The sequence below is a fragment of the Parambassis ranga genome, chromosome 9 (assembly GCF_900634625.1).
Source record: "Parambassis ranga chromosome 9, fParRan2.1, whole genome shotgun sequence".
NCBI lineage: Eukaryota > Metazoa > Chordata > Actinopteri > Ambassidae > Parambassis > Parambassis ranga.
The window spans coordinates 18,058,052-18,070,382 of record NC_041030.1 but is presented as its reverse complement, the minus strand read 5'-3'; the positions used below and the strand labels follow the sequence as shown (position 1 = coordinate 18,070,382).

General features: G+C 43.9%; 1 protein-coding gene across 3 annotated transcripts in view; it reads left to right on the top strand.

The window, feature by feature from the left end:
- The first annotated feature begins 6,338 nt into the window (after positions 1–6,338).
- Positions 6,339–12,331, top strand: part of LOC114441103 (transducin-like enhancer protein 4) — a 29,367-nt gene continuing 23,374 nt past the window's right edge. For 2 of the 3 annotated variants that reach the window (XM_028413882.1, XM_028413880.1), the window contains exons 1-4: positions 6,339–6,723; positions 7,085–7,182; positions 8,571–8,634; positions 8,738–8,782. In XM_028413882.1, coding sequence (XP_028269683.1) covers positions 6,679–6,723; positions 7,085–7,182; positions 8,571–8,634; positions 8,738–8,782 — 252 coding nt within the window. In that variant the 5' untranslated portion in view covers positions 6,339–6,678. The remainder of the gene's footprint in view (positions 6,724–7,084; positions 7,183–8,570; positions 8,635–8,737; positions 8,783–12,331) is intronic. The other variant, XM_028413883.1, reaches the window with a different exon arrangement.

Here is a 12,331-nt window from a genome sequence, read left to right as displayed (position 1 = left end):
TTTTTAACTCACAGTTGGGTTAAGGCATCAAAAACAACTGGTTAATGTTGGGTGTTAAAGGACCAGGTTAGGCTCATGTAAAGATCACTGTTTGGGTTAAAGCTATTGACAGTAAAAACTATGAAGAGAGCTTCCATGGCTTCACCCGTTAGGGTTAGGGTTAGGGGTTTCTAAATCGCTGTTTTGAGGCTCGGTGGGAGGCTCCGGGACGCTCTGACCACCACCATATTGGCAGCGTCACGTCCACCAAAACTACAAATACGGACAAAGAGGAGGAGCCCAAGCAGAGGTGAGGAGGTCGGGTGATCGTGGAAGCAGGAAACGCATGCTGTGATACTGCAACCGCCTGTCACTCAAAGCGTCAATGCCCATAATTATGCATAATTTTAAGTCTGAACATAACTAAGATTGAATTATAATAAAATTCACCCCTCGTACAGTCGACACCAGAAGCTAACCTGTCATTTGAGCCCAGAATGGTTTTTTGTACCAGGCTGTAAACATGTTCATTTCTGCTGTGAAGTCGCTCAGTTTAACATGGGAGTCTATGGGAAATGACTCGCTTCTGGAGCCAGCCCCCAGTGGTTGTGGCGTGAACTACAAGTTTTGACACTTCGGTATGGGCTTCAAGTCTGAGTTAGCATGTTAGAGAGCTAGCCAGTATTGTTTGACACTAGAATGTGGGTTGATTTGTAACTTCACTTATTCGCTCTCAAGTTTAGCTCGGCTCACATCTCACGGGCTAAGAGACTCTCACCATATTGTGTGACACATCAGAGGTGTGCTCACTTGTTCGTAAGTACTCTCACTGCCACAGGGGGAGGCACACACGCTCTGCAGTGGAGCTTTAAGTGTGAGTATAAAAGATTCATTTCTTTGTGTTATATTTTCTTTCTCTGACATGATTTGATTTGTGTCGCAGCATCTATAGGTTATGCTAAGCTTTATAAATAATGTTGTTTGTTTGTGAAATCTTTGCCTTGAAGACTTAAAGTGTGTAATTGCCATGCCAGGATGTCAGAGACATTAAATACATCTGAGCCAAAAATACACACGATCAACCTGATAACAGCAGCTCAGGTAACAAGTGCAAAGAGATGGTTATTTATGTTCGTAAAGGTGCAGAGTTCTTAATTAAAACTTTAAACAACCTTTCTCTCATTGCTTCAAGTGATCATTCGCCATCACTTCAGATGAACTGCTGCTCTGATGCCTGTTCTCTGTCATTTAGCATGCGTGATACTCGCTTTTAGAGCTCTACACTGAGGAAAATACACTTTAAACTTTTTAGTCTTTTAGAACCCGACGGACACATGGTGCACCCCCTTCTTCTCTGTTGAATATCTCTGGAAGTTTTTGTAGGTTCAAATATCTACAAAAACTGCATGAGTTGGCCTTTCCAATGGCCCCGTGGCTGCTTGTCTGTGTGACAATGTGTTGTGTGATAAAAATGCATTTCATAAAGAAAATTTTGTATACATTAACCAGACCTCACTAAAAGGACATTTGTTGTATTTCCGGCACCAGGCTAATACTTTTGCTAAATTGTCTAAACATAGAAAGTTCCACTGTCATGGTTACAGATTTCTATACAATCTTCAGGAAGAGAGTGACAACCAGCCAATCCTCCACGCAGGGTCCACCCGGAGGATTGGATTGAAGTTACACTAATTTAACAAAAAGTGCATCAGAATGAAACCTCCTACCCTACCTTTAATATGATGTCATCTGGATAGATGTCCAGCCTGTCCTCAAAAGAACAGTACAGTGTTTATGGCTTGTACATAACATCACTAAGATAAGGGCCTTAAAGTGAAGGTAGTGAAATGACCATGAAAACAGCCTGTCGGGTTTAATGACTAAATTTTAGTGACTATATCTGAAGAAAGCTGATATGAAATTGATGTCAAAATCGAACTTGAAACTAGCTTGTGACACCTGTATTGTCAACATAAGGTCAGTCAGATGCTCATTAGGATGCCTTAGAGTTCCTGTTTCAGTAATAGCAGATATTGCAATAGGGCTACATAGGGAGGATCAAGTGAGATGGAGATTTGTGTTGTTATTTCAAACAAAATGTCATACAGGCTGATCTTAAGATGCACCCGGAAGTCTTACACATAATCTCAGCGCTGATAAAGTCCCAGTCTGATGCAGGTAACGTGCATTATTCTGCAGCGATGGATAAAACTGTGCTGGTGTTTTCTGTGCAGTGATAACCTGGCAAAGGGTACAGAGGGCCAACAGCCTGTGTTTGTGACAGTGTGGATATCAGAAGGTAATAGTGAGGCAGTGTAATATTAAAGATAAGCAGATACAGTGGGAAGTGATGTGAGTGTGAAAGAGGGAGATCAAGAGATACATGTGTAGGTGCTGATATCTGGTCGGGATCACTGAACACCACGTTAAGGCCTGGTTTCCCCGCCGCCCTCTCCCCACCACACCCTAAGTCAAGCCTATCTCCTCCCCCTTAATCCCCCCACCCCTCCCTCGATAAGCCACTCATACGTACCCCCCATACACACATCCAGCATGCTACCCTAAAAATCCGCTCCTGTGCAATCTCCTGCGCATCAGCTGCCAAATGAAGTTCCTCTTTAGAAAAAAAAAACTTGGCTGTGGAATCGTCTGAGGCATTGTGCCTGGCGGCAAAGGCAGCCCTTGTGTTGAAGCCAATAATCCAGCGTCAGGGCTTCAGGTGCGCAGAGGGCCGTGATTGACAGGACTCGATATGAGGCCCTCGCCTCACTTGACATTTGGGTTTCATAAGGTCTGGAACAAAAGGCAGGGGCAAAATAATCAGAGAGGGGCGCAGGCAAATAAATCTGTTTATTCCTCCTCACCTGCCCCCCCTCTCCTCCCCTCCCTCACCTCTGCACCTCCTCTGCTCGTCCACATCACGGCTCAACCCTTGGAGGGGAGGAGGAGGGAGGGCACGATATTACCTTTTCAGAGCCTTAGTGGATTCACGCACCACGACAGCAGGTCACTTTAGGCCCTGTGCTTACCTGAGATATTAGTTTGTATGTGTGTGGTAGATAGAGATGTGTATTTGGATGGCTGAGGCGGGTGTGTGTGTATGTGTGCACAATGCCGTGTATGTATGAGGGAGAGGCAGAGACAACACAGAAGACGGAGAGGCAGCAGGCAGACATACTGACGAGGAAGGATGTGGTGTCACCCTGTGGATAACCATTTCTACATGTATGCTATGTGTGTGTGTGTGAAACAGCAGATGCAACATGCAACAACACTCTCTTATCACAATGTTGCACAGATCTGATGCTAAACAGCTTTAATTAGTGTAAGATTTTTCAGTCAACTCTGCTTAATGAGTGAAGGCAGTGGTTAAGGAGGCTGCTGACCCAGCATCAGTGTGCTTCATACCCACACTCTACATCTACTCACAGCCGCAAATGCAGGCTGACACACTGTACACACTCATTCCCTCAGAATGAATGATGTCAGTCGAGTGGGAGAGAGTGGTAATATTTCAATTTACTCAGCAATAGGCGTCTTAATTGGACTGAAAGGTGGACAAATAGAGCAAAATGTGCTGAAGAACATTCTGGTGCTATTTATTTTTTACAAACATACAAATCAGTGAATATAATAATAGTAAGCTAAATGAGTATTAGCAGTGTTTAATCACATTTGTGAGGCATTTTTACACATGATCTTTTATTAATTTTATATTAATTTTAAGAAAGCATTGCCTAAATGTTACTTAGCTCATGTGTTTTAGTACAAGATTGGTATTCAACTCAATCAGGTCCACAGCAGAGTGTGCTGTCTGGCCCCTCTGACAATTTTCTTATCCACAATGAAAATAAATGGAATCCCTTTGGGAAATTGACTTTGTTTATTTAGAGGAAAATGTTCAATAATGTCATTTGGCTGTTGGAATATTAGCCCCTCGGCAATCTGTGCGGCGTGCAGAAATGTTGACACATGATTTTTTTTCTTTGCAAGTTTAGTTTAGGCACACCTGACCCGCACCGACACTGGATGAGGGAGAAACAGCAAACGTCACCTAAGGTCAAACAGGCAGTTCAATGAAAGCTGATGGATCAATGCTTTTATTTTGTCACCTCACACAAGACCAGACAATCATAACTGTGCCTCCCCTCCTGTCGTTTTATGCTAATACATGTTTAAGTATAAGCTTGTGCTCACATAAGGGTTCTCCAAACTGCAGATGCACAGAAGGTATAGGCGGTGAAATGCATGTGTTCATGTGTCATTTAAAAGGTGATTGCTAAATAGCTAATTGACATGTGACCTAATACAAACCACCTTTTCAGCAGTAATAATAATGAAGTGTTTACACTTGAGTTTCTCTGTGTTACACTATATGAACACACCGAGGTGGGAGCTGAATGAGAATTTAATTGCAGGGTTGTAAGTGCAATCTGTGGACATAATAGCAGACTGTTTAATAGGCAATCCAATTAAAAACCTGGGGAAAAAAAACATGAGACACCTCGGGGCCATATGTTCGCCTCTGCCTGGAAGTCTCTATAAAAAAACACATAAGTCAACAGATAGTTTCCATTTTAATCCCGGTGACATCTTTTAGTACCAGACCGAGCCCCCACGTGGGGAGTCTGCATAAATTGGCTCCTGTTTGCTGTGATTGGACAGTGTGTGGATGATTGGCAGGTGGATGCAGGGCAGTGTGTACGCTTCTCTGTCTCAATTGGCTGCCTTTAATGGCCGCTCCTCCTTCAGACCACACACTATTGGCTCTAGGAGGGGGGGGCTTCGCTGAGGAGCCGGGAAGTTGTAGTTCTTTACAGCAGACGCACATCTGTAGGGCTTATTATCGACTAATATGAATTAAACTACACGTCCCGACGTCACGGTACGCGCCCTTGTAATTGTTGTGAATATGTAATTGCGCTCGTACGACTGGTTGCTTCTAAATTTGGCGTCGCAGGGGCAGGCTGCTACAGTCGGTGAGGTGGTGGTCGCTCGGCCGGTGCGGCGTGAGGATGCGAACGTTAACGGAGGCTGTAGGAAATCAACCGTTAAACGCGTGACAGGAGGCAGGACGCAGAGGGAGAAGCTCAGACGCGGATGCCTTAGAGTTCCTGTTTCAGTAATAGCAGATATTGCAATAGGGCTACATAGGGAGGATCAAGTGAGATGGAGATTTGTGTTGTTATTTCAAACAAAATGTCATACAGGCTGATCTTAAGATGCACCCGGAAGTCTTACACATAATCTCAGCGCTGATAAAGTCCCAGTCTGATGCAGGTAACGTGCATTATTCTGCAGCGATGGATAAAACTGTGCTGGTGTTTTCTGTGCAGTGATAACCTGGCAAAGGGTACAGAGGGCCAACAGCCTGTGTTTGTGACAGTGTGGATATCAGAAGGTAATAGTGAGGCAGTGTAATATTAAAGATAAGCAGATACAGTGGGAAGTGATGTGAGTGTGAAAGAGGGAGATCAAGAGATACATGTGTAGGTGCTGATATCTGGTCGGGATCACTGAACACCACGTTAAGGCCTGGTTTCCCCGCCGCCCTCTCCCCACCACACCCTAAGTCAAGCCTATCTCCTCCCCCTTAATCCCCCCACCCCTCCCTCGATAAGCCACTCATACGTACCCCCCATACACACATCCAGCATGTGAGCTTGTGCTCACATAAGGGTTCTCCAAACTGCAGATGCACAGAAGGTATAGGCGGTGAAATGCATGTGTTCATGTGTCATTTAAAAGGTGATTGCTAAATAGCTAATTGACATGTGACCTAATACAAACCACCTTTTCAGCAGTAATAATAATGAAGTGTTTACACTTGAGTTTCTCTGTGTTACACTATATGAACACACCGAGGTGGGAGCTGAATGAGAATTTAATTGCAGGGTTGTAAGTGCAATCTGTGGACATAATAGCAGACTGTTTAATAGGCAATCCAATTAAAAACCTGGGGAAAAAAAACATGAGACACCTCGGGGCCATATGTTCGCCTCTGCCTGGAAGTCTCTATAAAAAAACACATAAGTCAACAGATAGTTTCCATTTTAATCCCGGTGACATCTTTTAGTACCAGACCGAGCCCCCACGTGGGGAGTCTGCATAAATTGGCTCCTGTTTGCTGTGATTGGACAGTGTGTGGATGATTGGCAGGTGGATGCAGGGCAGTGTGTACGCTTCTCTGTCTCAATTGGCTGCCTTTAATGGCCGCTCCTCCTTCAGACCACACACTATTGGCTCTAGGAGGGGGGGGCTTCGCTGAGGAGCCGGGAAGTTGTAGTTCTTTACAGCAGACGCACATCTGTAGGGCTTATTATCGACTAATATGAATTAAACTACACGTCCCCCTCAGACGCGGACAAGCAGGGTCATGATGTCCCAAAAGTTCATTCTTTTTAGGGAAAATCGGACAAAATCAAGGATTGGTTTTTAGTTCAGAGGGAGAACCTTCAGCCTTTGTGCGCTTAGAATAAGGCGCTGGTGCAACTTCTGTTTTGATTAACGCACTGAATGGACTTTTGAAATTCTCTATTTGGCCACTAAAAGCTCCGAGGATGTTTCCACTCTTCACGGAACCTGCATGTAGCCCGCAAACCGGCCACTGACTGACCTTTTTACGCACGGGCACAGAGCGGTCCTCACACATTTTCGTGTTTTCGTGTTTATGTGGATGAACTTTACAATATATTTTTAATGATTCGAGATCTGAGCAAGATGTACCCCCCGGCACGGCATCCGGTAAGTAAGAGAGCAGCAGCAGCAGCAGCAGCAGTCAAGACAGTGTGTGTCAAAGCAGCGCAGATTAACAGCCGCGCGCCTGATGCGTAATCAGTTTAGATCAAGTTTCCGTGCCACTGCGCGCTCGCACGGACAATTGCGCTCATTGTCAAGCTGCCGCAGCTGTGTGTGTGTGAGTGTGCGTGGGTTAACGTGTAAGGAGACTAAGTGAAACAAAAAAAAAGGCCATCCGTATCACAGAGGCCTATTGTCAGCTACAGTCCTGCCTGTGTGTGTGTGTGTGTGTGTGTCGTGACACTGAACTTTTGGTGGCTCAGTTTTTTCCTCTCTTTCCCTCGCACGCTGTTTGCTTTGGGTTGAGGTCCCCCACCAGCCGGGACAGCCGTTCAAGTTCACCGTCACCGAGTCCTGCGACCGGATCAAAGAGGAGTTCCAGTTTCTCCAAGCCCAGTATCACAGGTGAGAGAAAATACTTCCATGATGCTCTCTGCTTTGCATTTAAGAGTGACATCTTTATTATTCTGAGTCCACGGAAGAGCTGCAGCAACTATTGATTTATGCAAATATATGTAAAAAACAAAAACAAACAGTATTTATATAGACATTTCCAAAGAAGCAGAATTCTCAGATGTAGTGTGGAAGCTGGTCCTTCTATTGCAAATATATGAGAAAAGTAGACATTTATTTGTCAATCTGGGCCTCAGACACCTATTATTTTGTAATTGGCGTTTCTGCTGGACAGAAATGGATCAGTACATCCAACACTCCTGTGTATGTATCATAAACAGAAGCCTCTGGATTAGTTAAAGGTTGGTTCCTGTGATTTCTTCCTTGCTCCGGTCATGCATGAGTCATACAGTGTGACCAAAAAATATTAGGCAAATGCATGATGCAATGACATGAAATACAAGACAGAAACTTATTTTTGTGATTGACAAATACAACATTGTTAGTTGGATGTAAACATCCACCTGAATATGCCAGTGAATGATGCTTCTTAAACACTGAGCGTGGAGCTGGTAACACGCCGGCAGGTCCCAGTTTGTCTTGAGCCCACCTGTCACTGGTGGTGACCAACCACAGGTAAACCCCATCGACCTTGGTATGCACGTCTCTCTCTTGCAAGCGCAAGTGGTGTGAAATACTTTTTTTACTTGACATGATGAAGTGTGAAATACACTGCTTAGGGCAGAACCACAAGCATGATGCCAATGCATAATAATCAGCCACTTCTGACCACCTCGTAATTATTACCCAATCACCCGGTGAGATGAACCGGCGGGCCAGTTTGACAGCCAATGGGGCTGAACGGGGGTCTGAAGCAGGAGTGGTGTGCTGCATGCTTAATGCTGCAGCAGATCAGAGTGTTTCATATGTGAAATAAAAACAGGAAGAAGGTGCTGATTTGATTCAAATCTGCTTCAGTGTGTATCGCTGTGAACATCTGATGATCCTGACCTCCTCTTTCAAAGCTGGCTGAAATCTTCAGTACTGAACATTGGAAAGAGTCGAGCTTTTTGTGTCATTATATGGTTGATTGTTTTGTTGATGGTGCAGTTTAGGCTTCCTCTTGCACTGTAAGAATATGATGATGAGGTTTGTGTGGTCGTCCATTGATCCATTAATTACTGCACTGCACCTGCTGAGTAAGTGTCTGCAGGGGAAACCGGTGCGAGAGATCTTAAACACTACCTTTCCTTTCTATGCTCTTAAACTTAAAAATGCAAATGTAAAGTGACAGGATGCAGCGGTGGACAGACTTCCAGGCTCCCATGTGCATGTGTGGGGTTGTGTTCCATCATGTCGTACAGTAAGAAAACATGTTTTTTTTGCCTTCTGCCTCACAGCCTGAAACTGGAATGTGAGAAACTGGCCAGCGAGAAAACGGAGATGCAGCGACACTATGTCATGGTGAGTCTCACATGTGTTTTCTTTGGTATCTGCACAGAGAGGAACAGAGAAGAGGTGTTGGACTGACCTTGTTTTGTTGTTGTTGTTTTTTTTTTTTATTCAGTACTATGAAATGTCGTACGGGCTCAACATCGAGATGCACAAGCAGGTAAGAAGCGGCTGCTGAGTCCATCATTCTATGCAACAAAGAGGTTTTACCTCCATGTTTCTTACACATACACAACATCATGCTTATTTTTTGTTATTTAAAGGTGTTTTCGATCTGGCACTTCTTACAAAACTCATAATGAGCCTCTGGGTAACGCCTGTCGTCTGCCCGGCAGGAGTTCTGCCTGATATTTTAGCATCATTTTGAATAGAACTGCATGTCAAATAACAAATATGCTGCAAAGATAAAGGATGACAAGGACAATTTGAAACAGTCAAGAAAATCAGCCATAATTGATATTAAAGTTCTTTCCATGATAGAAATCTACTGTATTTACACTGGTACAAAAAAAAAAACAAAACAAAACAAAAGAAAAAAAATCTCATTTGTTCTGTTTTAGGGTGGCTGGTTGCCGTGTGAGGTTCAATAGTCATTTCACATATGAATAATAATTTCATCAGTTTAATTGAGAAAAAAAGAAAAAAAGGCTGAAAAATGAGCAGAGCGGAGCGGCGAGGATTTGGCCTTTAACGAGCCTTTACATTATTGCTGCCTTTTTTTTTTTAAACATGAAAGGTCATTAGCATAAATGTCTGAGTTAACCACACATGGGCTGCCAGGATAAATGGACCACAGCTAACCAGATACACACACTCATTTCCAGGGAAATGAGTGTGTGTAAGAGGAAGTGATAAATGCCTGCCCTTTGTTGGGCTGTGTGTGTGTGTATCTATACCATGTGTTGACATGTGTGTATGTTTAACAGGCAGTACATGTTTACTTGTGTGTGTGTGTGTGAGACTGCACAGCGTTTGTTTAGTTGTGTGTGTATTGCACATTTATTCTTGCGTGTTTTCGCTCACATACGTGTGAATGCTGTTCACACATGCTTTGTTTTTTTTTAGTGGCTCACTAGTCAGACTTGTCTGATGAAATATGGTGTATGTACTATAAATCTCTGCTGCTGCTGCTGCTGCTGTGTGTGTGTAGGCAAGTGGTAAAACGTGGCCTGTAGCTGTGTGTGGTGCCCAGTGATTTCGGTGTGTGCATGCTTTGTGTGTGAGTGTGTTGACTTTGGCTCTCAGACCAGTGTGCCGGGGCGTTAATGTGTGTTTTATATCCATGGCATTCGATATGACGATACAAAGTATGTGGAGTGGATGGCGAGATTGAAGAGAAGGGGGGGGGGGGGGTGGAGGTGGTGATGTTGTTGTGCAGGGGAAGCGGGGGGAGCATTAAGGCAGTCGGCCTGCACTACCAAGCGGGTCGCTAATATTGCTTGTTTAGCATTTTCTGAGGGTAATAGGCCCATTGATTTTTGGCTCTGCTCTCTGTTTTATTTACACAGAAGGGCTCCGGTGCCCGGGGAGTGAAATGTACCAACGCTCGTTAAAGAGAAATTGACTCGTAGATGGAGGAGAGGACAGGCGGGGAGGAGGAGGAGGAGGAGGAGGCGGGGGGATAAGGAGGGAGGAGGTTACAAGAGGCGTAGAGCATGGGCCTGAGCTGCAGGAGGACAGCTAATCAATTGCAAATTAGCGAGGCTGAAAGAGAAATAAACCAAGCGAAGGATGTGGAGGAAAAAAGGGGGAAGGAGGAGGGAGGAGAAAGTGGTGAAAGAAGGAAGTAATAAGACATTTTGATACCGAGGACTGGCTGTGATTTCAATGAGGCCTGACAGCTCATTTCACTGCAACCGACTGGGAGCCATTTGTTCGGCGTTAAGAAAACGCAAGATTAAAATCACAATGAAACATTTAAATTACAATAAGTGAGATTTGTATCCCCCCTTCTCACACTTATATGTTCCCCCTCACCTCTCTCTCACCCTCTCTACAACCTCTTATGTGCAAGTGAGTGAGTGCGTGTAGGATCTTCTGTTTTGACTGACACCTGTCACCATTTAAGCCAATAAGTGGCAGAGAAGCTTGTTGCAGATGGGTGGAGTTTACATTAGAACAGCTGTTACATGGCAAACAAGTAGTTTAGACACCTAAAGGAAAGACAATACTGATACCTGGGCTTTCCTTATCAGCTGATACCCAATAGTGATCAGATATCGGGATCGTGATATGTGATATCAATATCGGAATTGTGCATCCCTAACCTTAAGCCAAGCAAGCTGCAACAAACGAAAGTGTTGAAACTATGTCTGGAGTAGTGTTAGTATCACCCTTTGGTGGCGCATCACGTCACATGCATATAATGCTATAGATTAGCCTAGCATAGAAAAGGCTCTGTTCAGGACGCTGACACATTGCATCCGATTTAGTAAAATCTCACAGTAAGGTGAAGTTTTTATTTGCGTACAGATGTGGCTTCACCTATTTTAGAGCATTGCAGCAACGGCTAAAAGTTTCTGTATGTTTTTGTCTGAACTGAAGGAAGAGATGAAGGAGAGAGTGTATCTATAGAGCACCCTTTGTTTTTTCTCCTCCTGCACTGATCTGGCTGTGTCTTTCACACACTCTCACTCACACACACATAGAGTCACCAGGGAATATAGCCTTTATATGCTGGGGTCCATTAGGTGTATTAGCTGGTGGTGAAAAGTGGTGCTGATGTGGTGCTTACAAAGCTCCACAGGGGAGATGGACATTTGATCTTCTATCTGACCCAATCTGACTCCAGGGCTGCGGCCTGATCTAATTTCTTTGTTGTTAGGAGTTAAAGTGGGAGGATTTGAGCTGTTTTTCTTTTTTATATATATAATATAAAATGATAAGTGTTGCTGGGTTATGTTGTGCACTTTTTTTCCATCATAAAACAGCCATTCATTGGACTTTTTTGATGGTAAAGTTTTTGCTGCTGCTCTTTTTTTTTCGAACTGGAGGAAGATTTCTCCAGTGACTCACATCCAGGGTCAAAGACACATTCAGTACACATGATCTCACCTCAGAGGTTGCTGCTGCTTTATGTGACCACAGAGTCCTCTAATATAGCAATAAGCTCCATGGATCGACCCGGTTTGAGTCCTTAAACCTTAGTGGACTCTCTGGCCAGTCGTTTCTTAGTATTTATTTGCTGTCAAGCCGGCGACAGGTCCAGGTCGAAGCAGAGCTCCAATCGTTGCAGAAACAAACTCCCCGGGTTTGCACACACATAAAAAAAAGCAAAGCAGTTTTTTCAAACATGTTGGCCAAACTGGCTGACATCCCTGCACTCTAGCCGGCAGTCACGACGGGTTTGCCACTGATGTAAAATGTCATCTGAAATTGGTTGTGTTGTTCCACGTCCCTTTCTGCTCCGCTGGGTCTGTCTCCATTTTGATGCATCTCAGGGTCAACTCCTCGGAATGAATCGATTAGATGCTGAGGTTGTTGAACATCTGCATCACAACAAATTACCTAGTGACTACAGTTTTGTTTTAATTGATTATAAGTGAGTTTATTAGTGCTTTGTTTTGACCTGCTGTGAGGTGGAGCTATGTTTTGTCATCATAAATATTTGTTGTTGTTTTTTTGGTCCATAAATGATCAGAAAATATTTCCAAACATTGTAAAAGAAATCTTAGCATCTTAGCACTAATAGTGTATTATTCATATCTTC